Source organism: Osmerus mordax, chromosome 5, assembly GCF_038355195.1.
Source record: "Osmerus mordax isolate fOsmMor3 chromosome 5, fOsmMor3.pri, whole genome shotgun sequence".
Lineage (NCBI taxonomy): Eukaryota > Metazoa > Chordata > Actinopteri > Osmeriformes > Osmeridae > Osmerus > Osmerus mordax.
The window spans coordinates 4013361-4025587 of record NC_090054.1 but is presented as its reverse complement, the minus strand read 5'-3'; the positions used below and the strand labels follow the sequence as shown (position 1 = coordinate 4025587).

Below are 12227 nucleotides of genomic sequence, written 5' to 3'. Positions count from 1 at the left end.
CTTGACCCCGATACCTTTAAATAGCCTGACCAAAACTAGCCTGGCTAACAGAGGTCGCTTTCTCAGGTAAATGACGAATGAAACAGGCTCGGTTAAAGAAATCCGAATGTTGGCTATCTTCAGCAAGCTCGTATCTACAAAAGGCAGTCCTCCCTGACGTTTTTGGTGTAGAATGGAGTGAAATACAACATTAGACTGCGTCTGACTCTTAGGCTAACGTCAAAACAGTATAATGCCGTGGAACGCAATCTCACTCAGATTTACACAAATCACTAAAATAATCGGATGTCTAAAAGCAAAATTCCCTTATCTCTTGAAAGATGCCCTGCTTGACTTTTTTGGTGTAAAACTTTTGGTGTAGAATTGACCGAACTGTAATTTTCGCTCAATTTTGTAATTGACTCGACCAAGAAAGAGACATGGCTACTGCCTATAGTAGTAAGACTATGCGGTCTATCTGGCGATTTCAAGACTTTCGTGACCCACATCAGAATTCTGATGTGACAGATCAATGGGGAATTGCTTTCTCTCTTAAATACTGTCCTCCTCGACATTTTTGGTCTTTTAAATCTAACTATTTGTATTATCCATGTAATTCTCTAGCCGTTATAAAGGCTATCTTCCCAGTTTTCTGCCACCATGATGCGCGCGCATCCTGAATGTTTACAAACAAATAATTGGTCTATAGACTGCACTCTCACCTGGCCCAGTGCAACCTCTTGTGGGGGGAGTGGTGACACAGAGGTGTCAGGATCTGAGTGTGGAGATACGTGGATTTCTATGACGAAATGTTTCAATCGTAGATTGTGGTTTCTATAGGCTAAAATGTGTTTTAAAATTATTTTTTGAGGTTGATTTGTACTACAGTGAAGTTGAAATCCCGTTTTCGATTAATGAAAAAATAAATAATAATATGGATGACGGACAATATGCGGCTCGCGATGGGGGGGCCAGCTATTTTTTCAGGGGGGCCGTGGCCACCCCTGCACCCCCTTGCCCCCCCCCTGACGGCGCTACTGCTGGTGTGAGGGCTGGGCCTGTCTGTCTGTGTGAGGGCTTGTCCTGTCTGTCTAGTAGCTGTGGATTCCAACTGTCTCTAACTGTTTATATTTTGTGCCACCTTGTAGCAGGATCCCACAGAGCAGATGGCTAGCAGGGTACGTACCAAACCACACACACATACACAAGTACACACGCTTGTGTCACACACATTCACGCACACACTTACACGCTAGCATGCACTTGTGCATCAATGCACACACACATACACACATACAGAACAACCACACATGCACATGTTGACATACACAGAGACATTGACCAGTCAACTTTAGTGAACATGTTAGATGTGGAACACTGGTGTAAAACATTATCATGGAGGGTGGGGAGGAGAAGGGAAGGGAGGGGAGAAGGGAAGGGAAGGGAAGGGTGGGGGGGACAGGAGAGGGGGTTCTGAGGGGTTAGAGGGGCATATATGACCAGGCAGACAGGCAACACTCATTTTATCTCCTCCGTGTGAGAATGAGACTGCTCAAATAGGACTGGGGCAACTGGGGGAAGGCAGGATGGGGGAGGGGAAGAGAAGGGTGTGTGGAGAGGTGTGGGTGTGAGCGTGGCGGGGGCAGGAGGAGTGCAGGGTTGAGGGGTGCAGGAGGAGTGTTTGTGGTGGGGGGGGGGGGGGGTGGCAGGAGTAGGATGTGTGTTGGGGAGGGGGGAGAATGGTGTGGTGGCCAGGAGAGGGGATAGGAGGGTGTGGAGGGGCAGGGGGGGTGTGGGGGCCAGGAGAAGGGTAGGTAAACAGCATGGAGACAGGTCTACAGCGGGCCAGAGGATAATGGGCCAGCAGCATTACTCACCCAGACCTGTGCTGACAGTGTGTGCGTGTTGAAGTGTGTTGAAGTCTGTGGAGGAAAGCTACTGTAAGTGACTGAAGACCGGGGGGAGGGGGTTGAGCTGTGTGCTGTGGTGGTTCCAAACAGGACACCAGGAATGTGGTGAACAGCACTCACCACAACAACTCCGGTTATCTGCCATCAACCATCACCATGGTTACCCCTCCACCGGTTGCTCTGCATCCGAGACAGAAAAGTCAAGTGTTCTCACATCGATATGTGCGTATCGTCGTTTAATCTGATTCTTATCCAGGTGCTCATGTACTAATGTCCAGTGTCTACACAGGTGAAAATTCCAAAATTTTCCAGCCTCCAACCCAGTTTTCTGAAAAACCTGCAATGCAGTATGCCTGAGGTGGGCTCATCTTTATTCCTCCTGATCATATTATGGATCACACATACATGCTGGACTGGTTGTGAGAGGCAAGTTGTCTTGTGTTCAGACCCTACTTCAGCCTCCACAGCAGAGCAGGAGAGCTCAGCTCTACAACATCAAGCTGCACCGCATGCACACCCTGTCCCTCACCAACATGGCCGTCTCTCAGAGGTACACCCTGTCCCTCACCAACATGGCCGTCTCTCAGAGGTACACCCTGTCCCTCACCAACATGGCCGTCTCTCAGACGTACACCCTGTCCCTCACCAACATGGCCGTCTCTCAGAGGTACACCCTGTCCCTCACCAACATGGCCGTCTCTCAGAGGTACACCCTGTCCCTCACCAACATGGCCGTCTCTTAGAGTTACACCCTGTCCCTCACCAACATGGCCGTCTCTCAGAGGTACACCCTGTCCCTCACCAACATGGCCGTCTCTCCTGACATGAAGCAGCCAATAGCATTCTCAGCTTCAAGGCAGCCGGCTGTCGGCGCCGCCGGCGCTTCATGAAGTCGAACGCACCTAGAGGTACACCTCTAGGTGCGTTCGAGAGAGAGAGAGAGAGAGAGAGAGAGAGAGAGAGAGAGAGAGAGAGAGAGAGAGAGAGAGAGAGAGAGAGAGAGAGAGAGAGAGAGAGAGAGAGAGAGAGAGAGAGAGAGAGAGAGAGAGAGAGAGAGAGAGAGAGAGAGAGAGAGAGAGAGAGAGAGAGAGAGAGAGAGAGAGAGAGAGAGAGAGAGAGAGAGAGAGAGAGAGAGAGAGGTCAAAAGGATCAGAAGCATGATGAGGTCTTCCTTCAGCTGGTGTGTAAACTCCGGTGTTTGTTTTTCTCTGGGTGATGTGAACTCTCCTGGGCAGCCTGCTGGGGAGAGACAGGCCGTGTCCGAGCTGGGAGCCCCAGACCAGCAACCAGGAGTGGGTCAGTAGCAGGACACAAGCTCACCTGCAGGCAGCACTACATCAGACATCACACCTAGCACTCCTCCCTCTGTTTTTTTACAGCAGTCTTCATGGCTACTGGAGTTAAATATTTCCTCATATCTGAACCCAGAGGTCATACTCCAACTCAAATACTTGGCTTGATAAATCTGAAATGGAGCTTATTGTTTACTGGAATATACATACTGTATATATATATATATGTATTTTTATTTTATTTTTTCAAATTGTTTGTATTGATCCCATTGACCAGTCTTTAGAGGAAAGGACTCTCATGTCCTCTTCTTCTTCACCAGAAGCCGGGTGTCCTCCCAGACATCTACTCCACACCAGAGAAGAAGAGCTCCACTGGAGGACTTCACCCTCTCCCTCGCCTGAACCAATCAGAGCCCAGCCAGAGCACCAGTGCACTCCCTCCCCAGGCAGAGGGGCATGGTGCCCCCCCTGTGGGTCCTGGGGAGGCACCACAGCTCTGCAGCCATGATGATGCTAGGGAGACAGCAAGCAGGAGCCACACTCCAGTCCCCCTATCCATGGAGGACGTGTACGAGAGGAATCCTTCTGGGGTAAGCCATCTCTCACAAACACTCCTCAAACACAGGCTCAGAACCGTTTCTGACCACATAAGCCTCTCTCTATGAGCAGGTTCTATGTGTAGATGTAAAGTTGTCCTCTAAGGGTCCTTGTGATGCTCCTGTAGACTGAAGCCTCAGCTCACGGGTCCAGTCAGACACCTCCGGAAAGGTTGTTTCCTTTTCTCTTCATTCCACAAAGGCTTGTGTTCAGCAACAGAGGCCAGCCAGGAAGGCTCTGCTGTCAGAGAGAGTGAGGTGTTTGTGATGGTGGCTGTCCTCCATGTGACTGTGTGGTGTGTCCGTGTGCAGGTGGTGCTTGCAGGGGGTCTGCTGTGGTGGAACTATGCCAGGGATGAAGAAAGCTGAGGGCTCCAAGATGACGTCACCAGGACACACCTCCCATGAAGATGACGCACAACGCTGCCCTTTATTGCCCATTTGAAAAGGACATTTTTGATGCCAGATAATATTTCATTTGGCAAGGATCATGAGTTCCGTGTATGGTGTCTGAATCTTTTCAATCGCTCGGATTGAGGTCTTAAAACATATTTTAACTGTAGACTATAAGACTGCATAAGAACATATATTAAAGCAAATAATCAATTACCAAGGAACCTGTAAATTTGGATTTGACCAGTTTAATGTCAATACAAGAGTATTTGGAAAAGAGAAACATTTTACTTCACTGTCTCGGATTAAAAAATATTTCAGATTGTTCTTGTTGGAGATGTTGGGTTATTATTGTGCACATCAAATTAATTTATACTATGTATAATACATATATAAATTGCAGGTGCTTGCACTTCCGTTGTAGTTTGACGAACAACAGACCAGATAGCAGACTTCAGTTAGAGATAGGCGGGGGTCCACTGTTTCCTTTCAGAATAGAGCAGAATTTGTAACAGTTGTCGTATAAAAAAACACATTTAAATGCATGCTTCCTAACTGCGTGTGTTACTTTGATATGAGTGTCAATATTTACAGAATGAAGTAATAAAGCATTCGAATTTCTCGTCCGGCAATTACCTTCACACAATGTGTATTCCCCATTGATATGCGCGCCAGCGACCAATCCATACCACGACGGAGACATCAAAGCGGAGATCAGCCAACCAGTACTCTGGTGTGAGCCTATCCGGTAACGACCTGGCACTACGGGGTATATAACCGCAGATTATTAGGTAGGTAGGTTGCTTTTCTTCAAAATCCCAACTGGAATTAACCTGGAAATATTTGTGTTTTGAGTCTTCTAGGAAGACAAATTAACTTTAATTTACTTAAAAACAAGGGATGCTCACACCTCAGCATTCCACCCTGGAGCTGCTGAACAGGATGGCCACAGGTGCCAGTGACTGCCCCGAGAAGAGCCCCCAGTACCGGGTAGACCACCTTCTCAGCGCCGTGGAGCCGGAGCTTCAGTCGGGCAGCGAGAAGGGGGATCCCACGGAGCGAAATCTGAAAGTTTGCTTAGACGAAAACGAATTGTGGCAGAAGTTCAAGGATCTCACTAATGAAATGATAGTAACCAAAAATGGAAGGTATGGCTTAGATTTCAATGACATAGTTAAACAGGTTTTAGCCTTCTGAACAGACTATTGCTAGATCAAAAGTAGGCTTTAAGGGAGCAAAAGTTGCATCCGCCGTACAGGGGCCAGAAAAGAATTTATGTGGTTAACGGACGACTGGAAAATAGCCTACTACGTCCTCTAGTTTAAACAGGCCTCATTACACATGATTAGATCTAGTAGATAGGCTACAACCTACTAAATATGTAACCTGTTAAAGTGCTAATATTTAATTTAACATACTATCATGATTTCTAGGCGGATGTTTCCAGTGCTAAAAGTTAACGTCTCCGGGCTCGACCCCAACGCCATGTACTCCATTCTGTTGGACTTTGTGGCCGCCGACAACCACCGGTGGAAGTACGTTAACGGAGAGTGGGTCCCCGGTGGCAAGCCTGAGCCCCAGACTCCAAGTTGTGTGTACATTCATCCCGACTCGCCCAACTTCGGAGCGCACTGGATGAAAGCTCCGGTCTCCTTCAGTAAAGTCAAACTCACCAACAAACTAAACGGCGGAGGCCAGGTAAGAAATCTGAAACTTTATTCCATATTATTAACTTTATTATATATTGTAGGCCTATTGCATATTTGTATTACTCAGGCTAATTGATTTTTAGTGACTATTGCTCCTTAGTCTAACAAAGTCTATATTTACCCTTTGGGTTTATTTACAAACACAGGCTACATTATTCAATGTAAACAGCTACACATATTGTATGATTCTACATCCGATACATTTATATAAATATATACGTATATAAAATATACTAATATATATTTGTTTTAGATCATGTTAAACTCTTTGCACAAGTATGAGCCACGTATTCACATCGTGCGCGTCGGAGGCCCGCAGAGGATGATCACGAGCCACTCGTTCCCGGAGACCCAGTTTATCGCTGTAACGGCATATCAGAACGAGGAGGTATCTGGACATTGATGAATTCTGTTTCATATTTTTCAGATATTGTCTTAATGAAGAGAAACTCAAACATACTTTGTTCGTTTTTTGTGTATTAAAGATCGCCGCCGGTTTACGCACGAACTAGTGTGATTTCCAGTTCAATCATTCTGGAAAAGGAACATGGGGAAATTAGCTAAATACATTTGATCAAAAACGTTTCGTTTCTCATGAATTTTGTGTAATAATTACATTGATTTTGGTATTTTCAGATCACTGCTCTGAAAATCAAGTTCAACCCATTTGCCAAGGCCTTTCTGGATGTCAAAGAGAGGTCTGACTGTTGACTGCTTTGGAAAATGTTATTTGCTGTTAGGGTTATGGTTAGGGAACATTATAAGAGGGCATACATTGTTGGAGATTTTACAGAAATATAGATGTAAAATAAATTATACATATTTGTCATTCTTGTTGCATCATCATTTAGCAGATGCTATACAATTACAAATAGTCCATATAAAACAGCAGATAATCCAGAATTAGAAGTGCACAGTTCAGTATAACAGTGGTTGGAGTTGAAGAACGGTCAGTATTTTTACCAGACTGCCACAGTCAGATAATGTCAGCTATGATAATGCAGTTATCAGATAAGACTGAGGTAACACTGTGTTGTGTCGGCTGCTCTGAGTCCTGTGTTCCTCCTCAGGACTGACCACAAGGACTTCCTGGAGGACCCCAGGGACAGCCAGCAGCCCACTTACTCACACTGTGAGTGTGTGTGTAGTTACTCCCAGTGTGTGTGTGTGTAGTTACTTCCACTGTGTGTGTGTGTGTGTGTGTGTCTGTAGTTACTTCCACTGTGAGTGTTGTGTAGTTACTCCCACTGTGAGTGTTGTGTAGTTACTCCAACTGTGAGTGTTGTGTAGTTACTCCAACTGTGAGTTTGTGTGTAGTTGCTCCCACTGTGAGTTTGTGTGTAGTTACTCCCACTGTGAGTGTTGTGTAGTTACTTCCACTGTGAGTGTGTGTGTGTGTAGTTACTTCCGCTGTGAGTGTGTGTGTAGTTGCTCCCACTGTGAGTTTGTGTGTAGTTAGTTACTCCAACTGTGTATGTGTATGTAGTTACTTCCACTGTGAGTGTGTGTATGTAGTTACTTCCACTGTGAGTGTGTGTATGTAGTTACTTCCACTGTGAGTGTGTGTGTAGTTGCTCCCACTGTGAGTGTGTGTATGTAGTTACTTCCACTGTGAGTGTGTGTATGTAGTTACTTCCACTGTGAGTGTGTATGTAGTTACTCCCACTGTGAGTTTGTGTGTAGTTAGTTACTCCCACTGTGAGTTTGTGTGTAGTTAGTTACTCCCACTGTGAGTTTGTGTGTAGTTAGTTACTCCCACTGTATATGTGTGTGTAGTTACTCCCAGTGTGTGTGTAGTTACTCCCATTGTGTGTCTGTGTGTTTGTAGTTACTCCCTGTGTGAGCGTGTGTAGTTACTCCCTGTGTGAGTGTAGTTACTCCCAGTGTGAGAGTGTGTATGGGTGTGTGTGTGTAGTTACTCCCAGTGTGAGTGTAGTTACTCCCAGTGTGAGAGTGTGTATGGGTGTGTGTGTGTAGTTACTCCCAGTGTGAGTGTAGTTACTCCCAGTGTGAGAGTGTGTATGGGTGTCTGTGTGTACTTATTCCCAGTGTGACTGTCTCCCCCAGTGAGTGGCTGGTTTCTGCCCAGCACCGGGTCACGGTGCCCCTCCTCCAGCCCCCAGGGTCAGGTCGGGGGGCCCCTGTCTCTGTCCTCCCCCCACAGCTGTGAGAGATACTCCCCCCTGCGAAACCATCGCTCTACCCCATACTGCAACCCTTACACACCCAGAACCAGCTCTCCTAGTGAGTACCCTGCACACAGATACACACACACAGAACCAGCTCTCCTAGTAAGTACCCTGCACACACACACACACACACACACACACACAGAACCAGCTCTCCTAGTAAGTACCCTGCACACACACACACAGAACCAGCTCTCCTAGTAAGTACCCTGCACACACACACACAGAACCAGCTCTCCTAGTAAGTACCCTGCACACACATACACACACACACACACACAGAGGACCACCTCTTTCTGAGGCTCACAGATGTGTGTGCATGTGTGTGTGTCCTCCTGTTGGTGCTTCTCCTTGTCCTCCCTGCCATTAACCAGAAAGTCAAACATGTCTGTGTGACCAGGATGGTTGGCATTCCTCTGGCCTTTGTGTGAGCGCAGGGTCGTAGCTGTAAACAGCTGGCTGGCAGACACACTGTCCAGGGAGGAAGCTGTTCACACAGCCCAACCACGAGACAGGGGTGTTAGATATGTACACCAGCACAACCAGGAGAGATGATTTAATTCCATGTCTGCCTGCCCTTCTTCCTGCCTGTCTGTGTGTCTGTCTGTCTGCCTGTCTGTGTGTCTGTCATCCAGCTGGCTACAGTGACAGCACATCCTCCCACCCCTCCCTGCTGCCCTATCATGAGAGCTGGAGCCTGCAGATGAACACCCACCCCTCCCTGCTGCCCACGGCACACAGCGCCCCTCCTGGGAACAACAGGTCTGTGGATGCCACCCTCCTCCTCCTCTTCCTCCTCGTCTCTTTAACACCTCTCCTCCGTCTCTCTCCTCCTCCCTCTCCTCCACCTCTCCTTCTTTTCAACATGTCTTCTTCCTCCTCTCTCTCCTCTCTCTCTCTTCTCCTCCACTCCTCTGTGAAGTGATCTATGTTGATGTCTTGGATCAATGTCATGACAGTCATATGAAGATTACATGGAAATGAATTGAAGATAACTCCTCCTCCATCTCCCCCCCAGTCAGTACACCAGCCTATGGTCTGTCAGCAGCCCCTCCCTCCCCCCAGTCTCCCAGTCAGGAGGGGGCTTGGCCAACTGCCTGGGTTCCCAGTTCCTGTGTGGCCCCTCCTATTACCCTGGCCTGGTCACAGCACCCCCCTCAGGCTCTCCGCTGTATGACAGCAACCTGGACCTGCAGGACAGCGGCCAGTACGACAGCTCTCCACACACACACCACACCTCCGCCTGGACTCCTGTCAGTCCTCCCTCTCTGTGACCCTGGAAAACTCCTCCTCCTGTTGCTCTTCCTCTTCCCAAACACCACAACCCCCACAGCCTTGTTCTGGTTCCACCACAAACACTTCCTTCTCATTACTACTCCCCCTCCCACCACCTCTTTTACCATATCCTCATTCCTCAACCACCACCTCCCCAACCACCACCTACCCTACCACCTCCCTAACCACCTCCTCCTCAACCACCACCTCCCCAACCACATCCTCCTCAACCACCACCTCCCCAACCACATCCTCCTCAACCACCACCTCCCCAACCACCACCTCCCCTACCACCTCCCCAACCACCTCCTCAACCACCTCCCCAACCTCCTCCTCAACCACCTCCCCAACCACCTCCCTGGTCCCTCCCTGGACCTGTAGAACTAGTACCTCTTTCTGGACCCCTCCCTGGACCTGTAGAACTAGTACCTCTCTCTGGACCCCTCCCTGGACGTGTAGAACTAGTACCTCTCTCTGGACCCCTCCCTGGACCTGTAGAACTAGTACCTCTCTCTGGACCCCTCCCTGGACCTGTAGAACTAGTACCTCTCTCTGGACCCCTCCCTGGACGTGTAGAACTAGTACCTCTCTCTGGACCCCTCCCTGGACCTGTAGAACTAGTACCTCTCTCTGGACCCCTCCCATGACCTGTAGAACTAGTACCCCTCTCTGGACCCCTCCCTGGACCTGTAGAACTAGTACCTCTCTCTGGACCCCTCCCTGGACCTGTAGAACTAGTACCTCTCTCTGGACCCCTCCCTTGACGTGTAGAACTAGTACCTCTCTCTGGACCCCTCCCTGGACCTGTAGAACTAGTACCTCTCTCTGGACCCCTCCCTGGACCTGTAGAACTAGTACCTCTCTCTGGACCCCTCCCTGGACGTGTAGAACTAGTACCTCTCTCTGGACCCCTCCCTGGACCTGTAGAACTAGTACCTCTCTCTGGACCCCTCCCTGGACGTGTAGAACTAGTACCTCTCTCTGGACCCCTCCCTGGACCTGTAGAACTAGTACCCCTCTCTGGACCCCTCCCTGGACGTGTAGAACTAGTACCTATCTCTGGACCCCTCCCTGGACCTGTAGAACTAGTACCTCTCTCTGGACCCCTCCCTGGACGTGTAGAACTAGTACCTCTCTCTGGACCCCTCCCTGGACCTGTAGAACTAGTACCTCTCTCTGGACCCCTCCCATGACCTGTAGAACTAGTACCCCTCTCTGGACCCCTCCCTGGACCTGTAGAACTAGTACCTCTCTCTGGACCCCTCCCTGGACCTGTAGAACTAGTACCTCTCTCTGGACCCCTCCCTGGACCTGTAGAACTAGTACCTCTCTCTGGACCGCTCCCTGGACCTGTAGAACTAGTACCTCTCTCTGGACCCCTCCCTGGACGTGTAGAACTAGTACCTCTCTCTGGATCCCTCCCTGGACCTGTAGAACTAGTACCTCTCTCTGGACCCCTCCCTGGACCTGTAGAACTATTCAGCAACAACAATGCTGCTCGGTCAGAGCTTCCATCAGAATCAGCTTAATTTGTCAAGTAAGTTTACACAAACAAGGACTCTACTATCGCAGGGAGGTGCATACGATAAACGTATAAGAATTTTAAATATAAAATGTTGAAAATATAAAATGCAGAAAATGTACAGCAGTATCTCAATTATTCTAACCAGATGTGGAACACCATGTGGAACACCTTGTGACACCGTGATAAAGAGATGTCAACACTGACATGCTGGTTTTGAAAAAGGAAGCAGGGATTAAACCGGCTGATAAATTGAATTCTGTTTTAACTGTAAAGATGGATGTACATAAGTATTGTTGATAGTGTAAATATTAATTATAATTATATCATCTTCTCCATGTGAGGGTCACTGTGTAAATAAGGTATGTTGTGTTTTTGTATGTCAATTGTGCGTGAAAAATGATTAAATTACAATAGAATTGTGTCTGGACAATTACCTATCTGGAAGAACACGCACACAGTTTCTGTATGTGTGTGTGTATGTATATTTACAATATACAGTATGTGTGGATTAACACTGTACCACACAGTGCTACACACACACCTGTTATAATGTAATAACCAACTCAAAGTTTGTCATTTTATTTGACATACTACACAAAAACATTTTACATATTTTAAATACCTGAACAAAAGATTTGTAACATTTAGGTGTTGGCACAGTGTAGTGACAACATACCTCCTGCAGAGGGCAGCACTAACCTATGTATTACATCCATGCACAAACACAGTTATTCAGACATGCATGTCACACTATCTTGGTGTACCTGTCGGCCTGCCTGCCTGCCTGCCTGCCTGCCTGCCTGCCTGCCTGCCTGCCTGGCTGTCTGCCTGTCTGTCTGTCTGTCTGTCTGTCTACCCCCTCAAATAGAGCTTGCCATCTTTCAGCTCTAGCCAGCCAATCACAGGCGTGTCATCATCTCAGACAGCCAACCGCATGTGAGCACATCTCTATTGACATGCTGGAAGGAGTGACGAGGGCTGTTCTACACGCTGCTGAGGGTGATGATGCTGGTGATGACGCTGGTGATGCCGCTGATGCATGGTTGTATGACGGGCTGCATCTCTCGCGTCACAGGAGGGGGGGTGGGGGGGGGAAATAGGGTGATGAGAGGAGATGGAGAAGGGGTGAAAGAGGGTTGTGATTACCGGTAGAATCGTCAGGAAGGTGTTAGAAACAGACCGTATCTGCTCCTTTTTGATCATGAGACCATTCATACTCCTACTCAAGCAACCCTGGCATTTCAACTGCTATTTACACCAGGCAGACAAACATAGACAAAGAAACTAGTCAGGGTCCCTAAAATGCCTCTTTAAACCTTAAGATAGGTGTATTGAGGCCCAAGCCTTTTTTAAATCTGA

General features: G+C 48.0%; 1 protein-coding gene across 2 annotated transcripts; it reads left to right on the top strand.

Moving 5' to 3' along the window:
• Positions 1–5112: 5112 nt before the first annotated feature.
• tbxtb (T-box transcription factor Tb) lies at positions 5113–9342 on the top strand. 2 transcript variants are annotated; one of them, XM_067236732.1, is made up of 8 exons: positions 5113–5318; positions 5604–5868; positions 6133–6267; positions 6516–6577; positions 6950–7011; positions 7947–8123; positions 8704–8830; positions 9087–9342. In XM_067236732.1, the coding sequence occupies exons 1-8, from the start codon at positions 5113–5115 to the stop codon at positions 9340–9342; spliced, it is 1290 nt and encodes a 429-aa protein (XP_067092833.1). The 2 variants fall into 2 exon arrangements, with proteins under 2 accessions (XP_067092833.1, XP_067092834.1); XM_067236733.1 differs by lacking the exon at positions 7947–8123.
• Positions 9343–12227: the final 2885 nt, after the last annotated feature.

Coding starts and splice junctions, on each gene's coding strand:
- tbxtb (XM_067236732.1), top strand. CDS start 5,113: ATGGCCACAGGTGCCAGTGACTGCCCCGAGAAGAGCCCCCAGTACCGG. Junction 7,012..7,946: donor GCAGCCCACTTACTCACACT/GTGAGTGTGTGT, acceptor TGTCTCCCCCAG/TGAGTGGCTGGTTTCTGCCC. Junction 8,124..8,703: donor ACCCAGAACCAGCTCTCCTA/GTGAGTACCCTG, acceptor TCTGTCATCCAG/CTGGCTACAGTGACAGCACA.